At 44.0% G+C, this 18,039-nt stretch overlaps 2 protein-coding genes across 5 annotated transcripts in view; both read right to left on the minus strand.

The window, feature by feature from the left end:
- LOC124643261 (synaptic vesicle glycoprotein 2C-like) overlaps window positions 1-18,039 on the minus strand; it is a 33,376-nt gene that overhangs the window by 6,221 nt on the left and 9,116 nt on the right. For 2 of the 4 annotated variants that reach the window (XM_047182164.1, XM_047182163.1), the window contains exons 6-13: window positions 17,249-17,464; window positions 15,650-15,770; window positions 15,274-15,411; window positions 14,673-14,765; window positions 13,861-14,141; window positions 13,032-13,243; window positions 9,386-9,545; window positions 5,145-5,303 (exon numbers count right to left, since the gene is read on the minus strand). In XM_047182164.1, the coding sequence (XP_047038120.1) occupies window positions 5,150-5,303; window positions 9,386-9,545; window positions 13,032-13,243; window positions 13,861-14,141; window positions 14,673-14,765; window positions 15,274-15,411; window positions 15,650-15,770; window positions 17,249-17,464 (1,375 nt within the window). In that variant the 3' untranslated portion in view covers window positions 5,145-5,149. Of the gene's footprint in view, window positions 1-1,590; window positions 1,864-4,192; window positions 5,304-9,385; window positions 9,546-12,261; window positions 12,952-13,031; window positions 13,244-13,860; window positions 14,142-14,672; window positions 14,766-15,273; window positions 15,412-15,649; window positions 15,771-17,248; window positions 17,465-18,039 lie in introns of those variants that run through there. The other 2 variants (XR_006985896.1, XM_047182166.1) reach the window with 2 other exon arrangements.
- Window positions 2,079-3,607, minus strand: LOC124643263. The gene is made up of 2 exons (XM_047182168.1): window positions 2,667-3,607; window positions 2,079-2,581 (listed from the first exon to the last, which is right to left on the minus strand). The coding sequence occupies exons 1-2, from the start codon at window positions 3,076-3,078 to the stop codon at window positions 2,253-2,255; spliced, it is 741 nt and encodes a 246-aa protein (XP_047038124.1). The 5' UTR covers window positions 3,079-3,607; the 3' UTR covers window positions 2,079-2,252.

Raw genomic sequence — 18,039 nt, forward strand, 5'->3', positions numbered from 1 at the left:
TTTGAATATACATACATACAATGACATACATATTACATAATGATTTTAGATACGATATGGCATTTCACATGGGTTGTCGATGTTTTTGACTGTGATATTTTTTATTATTATTTTGTAACACGTTGCTTAATGTACCTCCAGTTTGATTCCCGGGTCGGGCCGAAATCACTTTGTGGGTTTTAGAAACAGTTACAAAGCAGCTTGGAAATTGGTGATGAATACACCCGCGTTGCCGTAAGTGCTTGTAAAGGCTTACCTACATGGAATAAATTATTTGACCTTGACCTGAGCATCGGAGAGCACGTTAATTTTGGTCCTGTTTGTGATCTCTCTCAGGTGGTGTCGGATTGCCGTCTCATCGGACGAGAGTGAAGGTGTAAAGTGCACCTGTGTCCTGTGTGTCTACATACAATTGCTCGTGATCCTGTCATGTCCTGCGAAGCTGGTTGATCTCCAGCGTGGCCCAGTAGTAGTACATAAAAGGCCTACGACGGAACACGACGGTTTTTAGTCAGTAAGAGTCTGACACTCCCTCACCGCTGCTAACCCACAGCGGGAGGGGTCATTTGATGATTTTTGACGTCGTTAAAAAAAAAAGGCTGATTGATCTTCTTACACGATAACAGTCGCCGCGGCCGATGATCAGCCAGTTCATTCGCACTGACCTGCACTAGCGCAGGTTAGCAGCGAGCGCAGCGCCGGTAGCGGCAGCGCCCAGCGCAGCGCAGAGCAGCGCACTGACCAGCGTGTACTGTGCATCTGTGTGACGTGTATAGACACTGACCTGCACTAGCGCAGGTTAGCAGCGAGCGCAGCGCCGGTAGCGGCAGCGCCCAGCGCAGCGCAGAGCAGCGCACTGACCAGCGTGTACTGTGCATCTGTGTGACGTGTATAGACACTGACCTGCACTAGCGCAGGTTAGCAGCGAGCGCAGCGCCGGTAGCGGCAGCGCCCAGCGCAGCGCAGAGCAGCGCACTGACCAGCGTGTACTGTGCATCTGTGTGACGTGTATAGACACTGACCTGCACTAGCGCAGGTTAGCAGCGAGCGCAGCGCCGGTAGCGGCAGCGCCCAGCGCAGCGCAGAGCAGCGCACTGACCAGCGTGTACTGTGCATCTGTGTGACGTGTATAGACACTGACCTGCACTAGCGCAGGTTAGCAGCGAGCGCAGCGCCGGTAGCGGCAGCGCCCAGCGCAGCGCAGAGCAGCGCAGAGCAGCGCACTGACCAGCGTGTACTGTGCATCTGTGTGACGTGTATAGACACTGACCTGCACTAGCGCAGGTTAGCAGCGAGCGCAGCGCCGGTAGCGGCAGCGCCCAGCGCAGCGCAGAGCAGCGCACTGACCAGCGTGTACTGTGCATCTGTGTGACGTGTATAGACACTGACCTGCACTAGCGCAGGTTAGCAGCGAGCGCAGCGCCGGTAGCGGCAGCGCAGAGCAGCGCACTGACCAGCGTGTACTGTGCATCTGTGTGACGTGTATAGACACTGACCTGCACTAGCGCAGGTTAGCAGCGAGCGCAGCGCCGGTAGCGACAGCGCCCAGCGCAGCGCAGAGCAGCGCAGAGCAGCGCACTGAACAGCGTGTACTGTGCATCTGTGTGACGTGTATAGACACTGACCTGCACTAGCGCAGGTTAGCAGCGAGCGCAGCGCCGGTAGCGGCAGCGCCCAGCGCAGCGCAGAGCAGCGCACTGACCAGCGTGTACTGTGCATCTGTGTGACGTGTATAGACACTGACCTGCACTAGCGCAGGTTAGCAGCGAGCGCAGCGCCGGTAGCGGCAGCGCCCAGCGCAGCGCAGAGCAGCGCACTGACCAGCGTGTACTGTGCATCTGTGTGACGTGTATAGACACTGACCTGCACTAGCGCAGGTTAGCAGCGAGCGCAGCGCCGGTAGCGGCAGCGCCCAGCGCAGCGCAGAGCAGCGCACTGACCAGCGTGTACTGTGCATCTGTGTGACGTGTATAGACACTAGGGTGTCCCTTATATGGCAAAAAAAAAAATTTTTTAGAATTTCGAAACGCATACCCTCCAATTTTTTTATAAATGCTAAAATGTACTTAAATATGAAATTTCATATCTGTAGCATGTTTGCAACCTGTGCCGACCGGGCTCTAAAGTTTAATAAAAAATGGTGTTTTGGTCTGACGTTTTGGGTTGATCCAAAACTAATTAAAATGCAACAAATAAAGTAAATATGAGTAATACTAAAAAAATATTAATACAAACTTTTATTTAAATACAAATTATAATAATAATGAATTAGGGTAACTTCTCTTTAGTGTAGTTTTTTTACAGTCTGGATACAGATTTCTATGTTCTTGAACACAACGCAACAAAAACTGATTTTGCTCTTCTTCAGCCGTGATAAGACCATTATAATCTTGCATTAATTTAACAGCTCTTTCAGCAGTGTCATTTACGACCTTCAAACGACTTAATCGTCTTCTAGCTTCCAAAAAAGCAGGATTGTCACCCCACGAAGATACGTCTTCCCGAAGAAAACTGTCGTCGATCTGTAGTCGAGATAGAAATCGTTTGCTTCTTTGAGTTACAAAATCATCCAGCGTCATATCTGAAATAAAGAAAAAACCATTAAAATAAGCAAAAACTAAACCACAAAACTTTGAAAAAGAAACAAGAAAATATTAAGTACTTACCAAACAAATTTTGCGTAATTTCTTCCTTCGATGGGACATAGCGTTTAGAGGAATCTGAACTTTCGTCTCTGTTTAAATTATTAATAATTTTTGTCTTGGTTTTGGTATCAACTTCTTCATCAAAGAGTGATAATATGACTGTTTCTTCACACAAATACCATAAATGACGAATAAACTTGCTTATGGATGCCTTGGAAATTGTCGCGTCTACTTTTTCATATTCTTTTAGAGCTTTCAAAAAGGACAAGTCTTGGTTAGGTGCTTTAACTGCCATTGTACATTCGAGCCAAGGTTTGGTATACAAGGTGACGATAAATAAACAAACATCTTGTAGAGCATTTTTGTCCTTTGCAGTAATTTTAAGTTGCGATTGAAGCAAACATATTTTTATAGAATAGATTGCTTTCGCCATCCATCGCGCTTGATGCAAAGCTCGGGGGGCCTGAGTTTTAGTTTATACACTGTGTCTCCTCCTAAGAACACAACGCATAGTTCAACCAATTCGCGGTAATCGTCTCTAACAAACAGTTCAGTCTTATAAAAAGTTAACAAAGATGTAATGTTTGTCTTAGCAATATGTGCTTTAACGAAATTTCGTGCCTCTTTTAAAACTGTTTTCAGGGCAAGGAATCTGAGTACTAAGTTCAGAGTTCGAAATCTGTTCCTCATCCGAATTCTCAAGACATTCCAAGTTATCTATCGAAGAAGTAGATGCAACAGCCAATAACTCTCTTTGTTGTTAACCTTTCTTTCCTGTTCTTCCAATCGTCTTTACCTATCTCGTTCTTCTTTCTCCGCCAATTTTTTGTCGATTCCACCTAAGCATCCCGGTCGACCTGGCTCTCTCTGTTTCCTTAAGAAATCTTTGTCTTCCTCTATCTTCATTCTGTCAAAAGCATCTGCATGTGCAATATCAAATAAGTTATCAAGGTCTTTTACAAAGTTAGTTTCATGATTCTTGAAAGTCAACAGAGTTTTCTTACAGTTTTTTTGCAGCTCCCTCCAAACATGATATAAATCAACAAGTTTCTTCACGCAGTTAGGGATTGTCTTCGTAGGAATTCTGGTTTTTTCCCAAAATATAATGCACTCTCTTATAACAAGATTCGCACTTTCACTAACAGTCAGCTTGACTTCACGAATATTGTAAAATAAAACGGTGAGAACTTGTCGATTAGATAGTAATTTTGCACCATTTATCTGGTGGCTTGGCAGTCCGATAAGGAAAATATTTAGTTTATTACTTCGTAATTTCACAGACATTTTCACAAAATAAACAACAAGGCACTAAAAATGTTAGAAATCACTTATGAAATGACAATTGAAACTCGCAATAACAGGTCGCCGCGCTGCTCCCGCGCAACTTGTATGGACAAGTTAAAAACTCAAGTCGGCACGGGTTATCGCTTATAAATCGGGCTTATATTTATTTCTAGACTTTATTAAGTCCATACGAAACTTTTTAGAAGGTATGCGTAAAAATATATTGAAGTTGAATTTTAAGGGACACCCTAATAGACACTGACCTGCACTAGCGCAGGTTAGCAGCGAGCGCAGCGCCGGTAGCGGCAGCGCCCAGCGCAGCGCAGAGCAGCGCACTGACCAGCGTGTACTGTGCATCTGTGTGACGTGTATAGACACTGACCTGCACTAGCGCAGGTTAGCAGCGAGCGCAGCGCCGGTAGCGGCAGCGCCCAGCGCAGCGCAGAGCAGCGCACTGACCAGCGTGTACTGTGCATCTGTGTGACGTGTATAGACACTGACCTGCACTAGCGCAGGTTAGCAGCGAGCGCAGCGCCGGTAGCGGCAGCGCCCAGCGCAGCGCAGAGCAGCGCACTGACCAGCGTGTACTGTGCATCTGTGTGACGTGTATAGACACTGACCTGCACTAGCGCAGGTTAGCAGCGAGCGCAGCGCCGGTAGCGGCAGCGCCCAGCGCAGCGCAGAGCAGCGCACTGACCAGCGTGTACTGTGCATCTGTGTGACGTGTATAGACACTGACCTGCACTAGCGCAGGTTAGCAGCGAGCGCAGCGCCGGTAGCGGCAGCGCCCAGCGCAGCGCAGAGCAGCGCACTGACCAGCGTGTACTGTGCATCTGTGTGACGTGTATAGACACTGACCTGCACTAGCGCAGGTTAGCAGCGAGCGCAGCGCCGGTAGCGGCAGCGCCCAGCGCAGCGCAGAGCAGCGCACTGACCAGCGTGTACTGTGCATCTGTGTGACGTGTATAGACACTGACCTGCACTAGCGCAGGTTAGCAGCGAGCGCAGCGCCGGTAGCGGCAGCGCCCAGCGCAGCGCAGAGCAGCGCACTGACCAGCGTGTACTGTGCATCTGTGTGACGTGTATAGACACTGACCTGCACTAGCGCAGGTTAGCAGCGAGCGCAGCGCCGGTAGCGGCAGCGCCCAGCGCAGCGCAGAGCAGCGCACTGACCAGCGTGTACTGTGCATCTGTGTGACGTGTATAGACACTGACCTGCACTAGCGCAGGTTAGCAGCGAGCGCAGCGCCGGTAGCGGCAGCGCCCAGCGCAGCGCAGAGCAGCGCACTGACCAGCGCTCCGCCGTCGCCCGCGCCGCGCACCATGGCCATGCCCATGTACGTCACTGAGAGGATCAGCCCGTGTGCTGTGCATCTGTGAGAAGATATTATAGAGGATAGGTAAGTAGATATAATACTGTATATATACTAGTATAAGTTTTGAGACGATCTCAAACAAAATTGATGCTCTAAACTCGGTATATTGTAAAACCACGCTTTATAAGGGTCCGTTCAGACAGACCGGCTCGGAGAGAAGAGCAAACTCTTAACACGTTGAAAATCGAGTACTTAGTATTTGTAGTAAAGTTTATTTTTGGGATGTGCACTGCTTTTATCATTAAATGAACCTCTTGAATGTCTTATGTTACACAGTGCGACATAAGAAAAAAATGCTCCAAATGTCTTAAGTCGGACAGTTACACTTAAGGGCTTGGTCAGGATTGGTCGCTAAATATCTGTAGTTGTGTTGCAAGTAGCAATATGTTCTGTATTTATATGAAAGAAATGGTTCATTCACTCTTAATTTTTATATTTTTCAATAGCAGCAACATAATTTTGAACGAACTAAAAAATAAATAAATTCATCTGATATTCCAGTCACGGCCGACGTCAAAGAGTGTAAAGGACAATGGGCGATTCCGGTCCAAATGTCCACCACGAACGAGACCTATATGGCTAGATAGCCCGTTAAATATAGAACATTTTTTGTTATGAAAGTAAAAAAAAATATGATGCCAAAAAAAAGTTATAGCAAAATTAAATAAAACATTTTATAGATTTTTTCAATTTCATGTTTTCAATTTCTTTTCGTGATGTTCGATTTTCGTACTTTCTGTAACTTCTGACAAAATAGAATTGTTCATTATTAGAGAGAAGACACCACCAGTTACATCGAACTTTCTTAGATCCAGGCACCGCTGAGTAAGTATATCCAAGCACTTCTGGCGCCTCAATTGGTTATGATTCGTACATCCATCGGGCAAAAAAATATGGGCTGTTTATATGCAAATGTGTCTTACTCATCTTAGTTTTAGATAAAGTGCAGAAATGGAAGTGGAATAAAATAAAAAATAATAATGATAACATACAAAAACTACCGAAAATTAAGAATACATTTTTGACTATGACTTTTTTTTGGCATTGTTTTTTTTTACTTTCTTAATAAAAGTTAGTCTAAATTAAGTGGACTATTTAATTATATAGGTCTCGTTCGTGGTGGACATTTGGACCAAACTTCATACATTCTTGCCCAATCTCCTTTGTGCGAATCAAACAGCGAAATAAACAATGAATAGAGGCAGTAGACGCTAAGTTTTCTTATAAAAATCTATATGGAATTACTGAAAAATAAGTGTAGATTCCGTATTTAGTAATTGTTTTTCAAAAAGTGATGATTATATAGGCGAAAAAAGTAACGAAAGTTTAGACTTAACATTTTTTTTCCATAATGGCCGTCGTGTTATGACATGTTTTGCTACAAATTCTCGTAAATAGTTTGAAATACATTTAAGTAGTTAGCATATTTACCTATAAAAAAAAAATAAAAGCAATATATACTTAAACCATCACGTATTGACATCATAATTGTGTGTCAAAGAGAAAAAGTCGTAAAAACGTTAACGTTACTCGCCAGGCGTATGGCCGCCGGCGCACGCCGCGTTCGCAGAATTTTTATCGGTTGACAGAATAAGTTGTTGTGTCGTGCAAATAGTGTATTTAGTAGTGATATTTAGTATGTTATGAATGTGTAAACATATGTGCCATCGTATTATAGTGTAATTTTAGTGAATATATTTGTGGATTCGACGTATTGTGACAAAGTGCGAAGGTTATGTGAATAAATATTATTAAAATGAAAACATATCACGTCACAGGAATGTCAGGTCAGTTTTATTTCACTACGTTTACGTTTTGTTAGATAGAAAAACTAATGAGGATTCCGGGAAGGTATCATTTATAATTTCTTATTATCGATTTAATGGTATAATCTTCCTTTTTCTGAAGGCCTACCTAACGTTATTGCCTTATTCATAAAAGCGTTAACATTGCACGTAACAGCACATTACGGAGGTCGACAACCAAAAGGTTAAGAATGCTCGAAGGCGCTCGGTGTGAAATAATAAGAGGAGCCGACCGGCTCCGATCGCGTACTTTTTCTTGACGTTTGGCTCCGATTGCATGCTCTTCAATGATTTGAAGGACAGCAAAATTGTTTTTTAGTTTCTATCTATAGCATTATATAGTACTACTCTTCCCGATTGAAATTAATTTTTATTTCGAACGCTAAGAGTTTAAATTTTCATGAAATATGTATACAGCTACGATAGTTCGATCTTCCCTATATTTTATTTGGCCTGTTAGTATGAAAAAACTCCACTTTAGATATAAAATGGTATATATTGAGAAAGAAAACTTGCAAAAATATAAAATAAAATGGGGTTAATGCGGGGAAGTAGTACTATATAAACCTTTAAGTTAGAAATTACTAGAACATTCTGCTGTCCCCAAAAAATTACATCAAATTTCATAAAAAACGCGTTTTTGGTACTTTAGGAGGGGTATATCTCTAAATCCCTACGTGCTAGTGCAACTTTATGTTCTGGACTTCGATTGTATCAAATATTCTACAAGAAATTGTATATTTCACCTTTGCACCAAAAAAAAATATAATTTGTTGACCAGTGTAATCGTTCAATAAAAATACTAGAACATGTTTTTCTTACTGTTTTCGGTAATTTCCCCAAAAATATATACAGTCGACTCTTGTTAATTCAAACCTGCGATATTTCGAACCTCTCGTTAATTCAAAGTTATCACGAGTTCCCTACAAAATCTCTTTATATTTCGAACTAAATCAATACATTTTTATGCACTTGGTAATTGGAACGAAAAAAGCATTGCTATATAACAAAACGACGCGTTAATTCGAATTCTTAGTCGTCCAACACTCGAGAATTCAAAGTTGCAGAGAGAAAGAGGCGGAAAGATTGTAAGTTAGAGTCAGAGAGCAGTTGTAGTAGCAGCAATCTGTTTTGAAGCAGTATGACGGAGCTGTTTCAAAAGATTAATTAATTCACATTATGAATACCTACACACAAATGTGTCTTTAAACTTTTGACATTGTTATAAAATAGCAGTTAACAAATAATAATTGATCAACACTTAATAATTCGGAGTTTTATTTATTTTCTCTCACAAATTTCGAACCATTTAATATTTCAAAAACTCGATAATTCGTAATATTTTAAGAGTCCCTCAAGTTTCGAATTAACGAGAGTCGACTGTATATTTGGCCACCTATACCGATAGCAAAATTTCTTATAGACAATCGGTACAGAGTAGTTACAAATACACACACTCACATACTTTACTTTTATTTTATAAGTGTTATAGTATTATTAGTGTGATGGAGTGATTAGTATGATAGTGTGATTAGTGTGATAAGCGTGATAGTGTTTAGCGTGATACAGTGATAACTGCTATAGTGTGATATGTGTAATTACAGTGACAGTATGATAACTATGATAAGTGAAATAGTGTGACATTGTGATTAGTGTGATACGATGACAAATATGATAGTGTTTAATGTGATAGAGTGATGATACCCACCTCAAATTATGTGGATATGTATTAACAACAGTGACTCCGACTATATAGAACACCATCGCTATAAAGAATCGGTAGACCGCCTCCACTACGTATAGCGCTGTCTCGCTCTGCGCTATGTAGACTAAGGGAAACAGCAATATACATGCTCCGCACATTGCCACTATATATTGCTATATACACTATCCGTCACAACAGCAAAATTTTCTGATATAAATCTGTCTAGCAGTTTGCAGTTTGTTTTTTTGTGAAGAAGTGACAAATATACTCACAAACTTTTGCTTTTGTAATATTGATGTGATAGTTTGTTGAGTGTGATAAAGTGATAGTATGAATAGTGTGAGTGTGATAATGCGTGATGGTGTGATTAAGTGTGATAAGTGCGTCAGTGTCATTAACAGGATAGAGTGATAAGTATTATAAGCTTGAGTGTGATTAAGTGTGATAGTGTAGTTGGCGTGATAAGTATGGTAGTGTAATTAATATGACAGTGTAATATTGTGATAGTGCGATTACTATGATAGTGTGATTGTGAAAGTATAATAATTGTGACAATGTAATTACACCCACCTCAAATTATGTGGATATGTATTAACAACAGTGACTCCGACTATATAGAACACCATCGCTATAAAGAATCGGTAGACCGCCTCCACTACGTATAGCGCTGTCTCACTCTGCGCTATGTATACTAAGGGAGACAGCAATATACATGCGCCACACATTGCCACTGCGAACAAAGAAAATTATCACAAATTATTTAAAAATAACAGTAGAAAAATACGCTTTTATATAAATGTACGTAAATAATTACAAGACATTTCTAACAAGTCCAAACACAGCTATGATACGATGTTCCGTCATGAAGTTCCAGTTCATATCTTCCGGCTCCATCATCAGATCAGTTCGACAGTACCATATTATTGTATTGTCATCAGAACTATGTACAGCTGTCAATTTTTATGACGAAGTTACCTTGGATTCTATTACATAACAGAGCAACAAACACGACGACAAACATGGCGTGGGACACGTAGCTCTGGTCGGATGATGCTGTGGAAGCTATACGAAGCCTCTGTGTCACTAACACACTCACCAGGAGGCCTCATGCTGGTCGGCAACAGAGCAACGAACACGTCGACAAACATGGCGTGGGACACGTAGCTCTGCTCGGATGATGCTGTGGAAGCCGCTATACGAGGCCTCTGTGTCACTAACACACTCACCAGGAGGCCTCATGCTGGTCGGCAACAGAGCAACGAACACGTCGACAAACATGGCGTGGGACACGTAGCTCTGCTCGGATGATGCTGTGGAAGCCGCTATACGAGGCCTCTGTGTCACTAACACACTCACCAGGAGGCCTCATGCTGGTCGGCAACAGAGCAACGAACACGTCGACAAACATGGCGTGGGACACGTAGCTCTGCTCGGATGATGCTGTGGAAGCCGCTATACGAGGCCTCTGTGTCACTAACACACTCACCAGGAGGCCTCATGCTGGTCGGCAACAGAGCAACAAACACGACGACAAACATGGCGTGGGACACGTAGCTCTGCTCGGATGATGCTGTGGAAGCCGCTATACGAGGCCTCTGTGTCACTAACACACTCACCAGGAGGCCTCATGCTGGTCGGCAACAGAGCAACAAACACGACGACAAACATGGCGTGGGACACGTAGCTCTGCTCGGATGATGCTGTGGAAGCCGCTATACGAGGCCACTGTGTCACTAACACACTCACCAGGAGGCCTCATGCTGGTCGGCAACAGAGCAACAAACACGACGACAAACATGGCGTGGGACACGTAGCTCTGCTCGGATGATGCTGTGGAAGCCGCTATACGAGGCCTCTGTGTCACTAACACACTCACCAGGAGGCCTCATGCTGGTCGGCAACAGAGCAACAAACACGACGACAAACATGGCGTGGGACACGTAGCTCTGCTCGGATGATGCTGTGGAAGCCGCTATACGAGGCCTCTGTGTCACTAACACACTCACCAGGAGGCCTCATGCTGGTCGGCAACAGAGCAACAAACACGACGACAAACATGGCGTGGGACACGTAGCTCTGCTCGGATGATGCTGTGGAAGCCGCTATACGAGGCCTCTGTGTCACTAACACACTCACCAGGAGGCTTCATGCTGGTCGGCAACAGAGCAACAAACACGACGACAAACATGGCGTGGGACACGTAGCTCTGCTCGGATGATGCTGTGGAAGCCGCTATACGAGGCCTCTGTGTCACTAACACACTCACCAGGAGGCCTCATGCTGGTCGGCAACAGAGCAACAAACACGACGACAAACATGGCGTGGGACACGTAGCTCTGCTCGGATGATGCTGTGGAAGCCGCTATACGAGGCCTCTGTGTCACTAACACACTCACCAGGAGGCCTCATGCTGGTCGGCAACAGAGCAACAAACACGACGACAAACATGGCGTGGGACACGTAGCTCTGCTCGGATGATGCTGTGGAAGCCGCTATACGAGGCCTCTGTGTCACTAACACACTCACCAGGAGGCCTCATGCTGGTCGGCAACAGAGCAACAAACACGACGACAAACATGGCGTGGGACACGTAGCTCTGCTCGGATGATGCTGTGGAAGCCGCTATACGAGGCCTCTGTGTCACTAACACACTCACCAGGAGGCTTCATGCTGGTCGGCAACAGAGCAACAAACACGACGACAAACATGGCGTGGGACACGTAGCTCTGCTCGGATGATGCTGTGGAAGCCGCTATACGAGGCCTCTGTGTCACTAACACACTCACCAGGAGGCCTCATGCTGGTCGGCAACAGAGCAACAAACACGACGACAAACATGGCGTGGGACACGTAGCTCTGCTCGGATGATGCTGTGGAAGCCGCTATACGAGGCCTCTGTGTCACTAACACACTCACCAGGAGGCTTCATGCTGGTCGGCAACAGAGCAACAAACACGACGACAAACATGGCGTGGGACACGTAGCTCTGCTCGGATGATGCTGTGGAAGCCGCTATACGAGGCCTCTGTGTCACTAACACACTCACCAGGAGGCCTCATGCTGGTCGGCAACAGAGCAACAAACACGACGACAAACATGGCGTGGGACACGTAGCTCTGCTCGGATGATGCTGTGGAAGCCGCTATACGAGGCCTCTGTGTCACTAACACACTCACCAGGAGGCCTCATGCTGGTCGGCAACAGAGCAACAAACACGACGACAAACATGGCGTGGGACACGTAGCTCTGCTCGGATGATGCTGTGGAAGCCGCTATACGAGGCCTCTGTGTCACTAACACACTCACCAGGAGGCTTCATGCTGGTCGGCAACAGAGCAACAAACAAGACGACAAACATGGCGTGGGACACGTAGCTCTGCTCGGATGATGCTGTGGAAGCCGCTATACGAGGCCTCTGTGTCACTAACACACTCACCAGGAGGCTTCATGCTGGTCGGCAACAGAGCAACAAACACGACGACAAACATGGCGTGGGACACGTAGCTCTGCTCGGATGATGCTGTGGAAGCCGCTATACGAGGCCTCTGTGTCACTAACACACTCACCAGGAGGCTTCATGCTGGTCGGCAACAGAGCAACAAACACGACGACAAACATGGCGTGGGACACGTAGCTCTGCTCGGATGATGCTGTGGAAGCCGCTATACGAGGCCTCTGTGTCACTAACACACTCACCAGGAGGCCTCATGCTGGTCGGCAACAGAGCAACAAACACGACGACAAACATGGCGTGGGACACGTAGCTCTGCTCGGATGATGCTGTGGAAGCCGCTATACGAGGCCTCTGTGTCACTAACACACTCACCAGGAGGCCTCATGCTGGTCGGCAACAGAGCAACAAACACGACGACAAACATGGCGTGGGACACGTAGCTCTGCTCGGATGATGCTGTGGAAGCCGCTATACGAGGCCTCTGTGTCACTAACACACTCACCAGGAGGCCTCATGCTGGTCGGCAACAGAGCAACAAACACGACGACAAACATGGCGTGGGACACGTAGCTCTGCTCGGATGATGCTGTGGAAGCCGCTATACGAGGCCTCTGTGTCACTAACACACTCACCAGGAGGCCTCATGCTGGTCGGCAACAGAGCAACAAACACGACGACAAACATGGCGTGGGACACGTAGCTCTGCTCGGATGATGCTGTGGAAGCCGCTATACGAGGCCTCTGTGTCACTAACACACTCACCAGGAGGCCTCATGCTGGTCGGCAACAGAGCAACAAACACGACGACAAACATGGCGTGGGACACGTAGCTCTGCTCGGCGATCATGCCGCCGAGCCGCGACGTCAGGTCGGCGTGGCGCGAGCAGCCGCCGCGCATGCCGCGGATGATGGTACTTGTAAAGGTACACCACTCGTCTAGTTCCCTGCCTACTTCCATGTCTGTGTCGATTATTCTGTGGGTAGAAAAAGTCACATAAGACCCCGTTGGTGCCATGGTCACCATGCCGGACTGCCGAGCCTGAGGTCATGTTAACGCGCCCACTATACATGCGCGGTCTTGAACGAAACCACTGTGCTGCGCGAGAGGGAATTGCGCAGCACGGTGAAAGAAAGCGTGATGCGTTTATGAAATCTTTACTCTTTTTGTACAAACGCTTTCTTTTATCAAACTAAATGTCCGAATTATATTGTAATTTTTAGAAGCGTGTTTTTAGTTTTTTAAGCTACTATTTTTATTTAATACTTTTCTGGGTTTACGTCACGTGACTATTTTTTTCGTATAATATAAATTGAAAGGATTTGCTGCCCTGACAGCAAAACCTTTCATTATATGTTATACCCATATCATAGGAGTAGATTTGCACAGTCAGTCCGCCATCTTGGGGAGGCCGCCATATTGGATTTGTAATGACGTTTCTTAGCTAGTCATGTATTGTCATCAGAACTCAGAGCGAGTGCAAAATTTCAACCTGATTAAAGACCGAGAGTGGGTCAAATAAAGATTTTCTTACATATACAGTTACAGTGAAGCTAATATTATTATAAGTTAAAAAAGGTAAAAAATACTCACGTGCTATTCACAAACAGGCACCCCTCAAAGGTTGTAAACGAAGTCTTAATATTCGACAACGCTACATTATTGAACGAACAATTCTTGAACGCCACGTGGGACATCAACAGATCTTTAATAGTACATTTATTAAACGTCATATTGTAAAATTCAATGTTTTCTAACGTTGTGTTGTAATGTACGTCTGTATATGTGTCGTTTCCGTAACTCTTTTTGGAAGCTTCGAAAAGATCGCTGTCCATTTTCACTACGGATGCTGGGACGTAAGATGCCAGGTAATACTGTAAAGGAATAATAATAATTTTGCTATGTAGAAATTGAGTAATACATGCAAAAAACTGTGGAATTTAGGTACTTATCACCAAATATTTAGCGTATAGTAGTTTTGTCTTTGCATTTTGGAATAAACTTTTGCATTGGATCATATACTTTTTAATTTTAGTAAAATTAAATTTTCTGAAAACTGTGACTTGTAATTTTTCCGTACATGTACAGAAAAATCACGAATTTACGATTGAAGTTAATTTTCGTCTTACGGTCAATCCCGGTGTCAGCTTGCCTATACAACATAGCTGAACAATTGGGTTACTAAACTCCAAAAATACTATATCCATTTTAACAAAAACCACATAACACAATGACCTTCAAATCATGCAATGATGAATTGTGTCCCAAGTCTTTCCCAACTACATATTTTATGATGGGGTCTTCTTCCAGTCTAACCGGATGCAGTTGAGTACTACTGTTTTATGACTGAGTTAATGAATGGATTTCAAAAATATAAAAATATAGACGGTCGTGACGTCACATACCTGTATAGCCATAGTAAACAGCAACATTCCTCCGAGCGAGAGCGTGGTATTGCGGTACGGGCTCGAGAACAGTTGGAAGAATGACTGCCAGAACTGAAACAATATGTTTAGCTTTAGTTTTTGTGGTATATAGGTGAAAAGCTACGGATTTTTGCAAATATGTACAAAATTTCTGAGTATCATAACGCATTTTCGAAAAAAACAATGGTAAAAATCAGCGAAAGCATGCAATTTGTAAAGATTTCCCCGTCGGACACGGAAGGATATATTCTTTATGCAGAATCTAGTTTTTTTTCTGTGGAATTTTATTTCATTATGTGGCGTGTAAAGTGTCGCGACGTCGAAGGTAGCTGACACAATATCTTTGATGATGCCTTATGAGGTCATTGCCCTGCATTGATACATTACATATATGATTTTCTTAATTTTGAATGGATTGATCAAGTGTGGTGATTTGGCGATTAACGCTTAATCGTATGTTTTGAAACAGGAGGCTTGTGTCCAGAAGTGGGACGATGATGACGACTTCGGAGAACCTGTCTTAGCTGGTCTCGGGTGGCACTCCAGCACCTCGTTGCTGCTGTGTATGTAACACACTCACCATGCTGACGCTATGGCGGCAGTGGTGCAGGGCGGGCGGGCGGCGCTTGCCGGGCAGCGCCAGCTCGCCCAGGCGGTACTCGGCCGCGCCCGCCACCGCCACGCCGCACACCAGCACCTTGTTGCTGCTGTGTATGCTCTATGACAATACAAAATAATAGGTATTACAAAAAACATCGAACACAAATCTTAAGTATGACTAAACTTTACCGTAACGAGAGCCGCCGCATATTTTTCACGATACATTATTTAAATCTATCAACATTATTCGGGCAAAATGCAATGCAATGCAATCCTGCATTTGCATAGAATTCTAAAATCTTTAAAAATAAGGGCCAAAATCAAGACAACCCTAATATCTACACGAAGAAACATACCTGATAAACCATCATGGCGTCGACTTCCCTTCCCGCATCTAGTAAATACCGCGGCGATTCCTGCGTCCAGATCAGACTGACCAGCGACGCGAGTATCGGTAGCGTGCATAGTAGGAGATACCTGGGAAAAAAAATAAAAGGTTGATTGGTAATCCGAAAATAACTGATGATTGAACCCTCCCGTGGGCTGCGGGAAGAAGTTCCCTCGACACGTGGACTAAACACCAAGTAGGTTAAACTAGAATCAGACTTACTGGTTTCTGACGACCCGTAACGACTGCCAAGGATGTTGGAAGGACCTACAGTTTAACGTGCTAGTTTAAGGTGTCTAAGATATACTCACCCGATTACTGAGCAGTAGTGTTGCCCAAATTCAGTCTTGGTCTTGCAGTCTTGGTCTTGTTCTTGCGTTTTTGCAAGACCAAGACCAAGAACAAGACCGCGTATTTTTAGCAAGACCAAGACCAAGACTGACCGTGCAAGACTTGAGCAAGAACAAGACATAGCCTGCAAGACTCTTGCGTCTTGCAGCTAGGACTTAGCGCTATTTCACTGAGTAGTTAGGTGTAACAGTTCGGTGTATAGGTAGGTACGCTTAGGAATTCTATGAGACGCAAAAAACTGTATCAAAGAATATGAAAAACTGGACCTATGCGCATTACGACTAATACCATAAACATAGCGAATAAAAAAATATCTATTAAAATCAAACTGAGTGCATGCATAGTTATGTTTTAACCATCGGCACTTTGATAATGCGGCATCAAAGGTTTTGTACTTACTTCTCAAAGAAATTTGCCGCTTTTCGGAAGTACATGGTTATGATACACGCGCCGGGGCGGCTTCTTTTGAAATCTACAACAATCGTTGCCGCCACGCCGAAATCATAACATTTGACACTATTTGATTGCCGCCATAGGGCGTAGGTATACTCATGCAAAATAATTTCCTAGTAGAGTACCTACAGGTGTTCCAAAGAATAAATAAGTTTCAGAGTGCTTAGAATGAAAATGAATACATTATACTGATCACGCAAGTAGTATTATGATTAGGATAAAATGGTAAGGATAGGTAGTAGATGTCATATTAATTCATTCTAGTAAGTATATATTATAATATTGATTACTTATATGGTTTTAAACTAATTACTTAGGTACTATTATTGTACATTTAGTCATTATATTTCTTACATTTTTTTACATGTTTTAGCAAATGTAAGCTTATAAATCATAAATGTTTATTAAGAAACAGTTACTTCCATGGAAAACGACATATAGGTCAGTTGATTTTTCGAATTTCTTATAAAATCTTCAGTTATTTATTAATCTGCTTGATCAAATCTATGGCTATGTTAATTCAAGCTCACAATGTTCCAATTCTAATACGTTTTTCTAAGATTTAAAGTAAACTTTAATAAATAGTAATAGACTAATAGGTAATTGCAAGACTTGCAAGACTCTTGCTGCAAGACCAAGACCAAGACCAAGACTGGGACCGCAAGACCAAGACCAAGACTGGCTAAGTCTCGTCTTGTTCTTGCATTTGGGCAACACTAGTGAGCAGAATCTAGCTAGACGAACATTTAAAACACAATCTGACCTGTGCCAGGCACTAAAGTGCTCCTTATTCTCGATGAGCGTGGTGGCGCCGGTCTGCGGCAGCGTGGCGGCTGCCAGCGCGGCCGCGAGCAGCGAGCCGGCGGCGGCGGCGGCGGCGCAGGCGCTCAGCGCGGCGCGGCGCCCGCCCGCGCACACCTCGCCTATGTACGTGTAGCTTATGGGGACAATGCCGCCAGAGCCTATCGCTGAACAGAATCTAATAGACAAAGAATTGTGAAAATGAATTTTTGAATCGACTTCCAAAAAAATTAAGAAGATATTTATTAGATTTGTGTAGATGATAAGATTATAAAAAAAAGTATTTTAAATTAAAACTTCTAAATTAACTTGGCTGTCAACTGACAGTGTGCCCGATCACGTAGCCAAAAGAGAAAAGGATGTACACAAATACAAAATTATGTGAAAGAAAAAGATTTGCAAGTCTTAGATTAGTCGTATTAGATTCACAGAAAGAGAAGTTCTAAATAAAATCAAAAGATTGGATACTCTGAAGGGCGCGGGTCCGGATATGATACCTCCTTTATTTGTCAAACGTTGTGGACAATATCTTGCTTTACCGCTCTGCCTAATCCTCAATCGTTCTTTTGAGGATGGCGTCTTTCCGGATGAATGGAAAAAAGCTCGAATCGTACCTGTCTTTAAAAAGGAGATCAGAATAATGTAAAGAATTACCGTCCTATTTCCATTCTGTCTTGTTTTTCAAAATTGTGTGAGTCCCTACTATGTCCTATCATTACAAAATACATGAATAGTATCATCACAACTGCACAA

This window comes from Helicoverpa zea, chromosome 27 (genome assembly GCF_022581195.2).
Source record: "Helicoverpa zea isolate HzStark_Cry1AcR chromosome 27, ilHelZeax1.1, whole genome shotgun sequence".
NCBI lineage: Eukaryota > Metazoa > Arthropoda > Insecta > Lepidoptera > Noctuidae > Helicoverpa > Helicoverpa zea.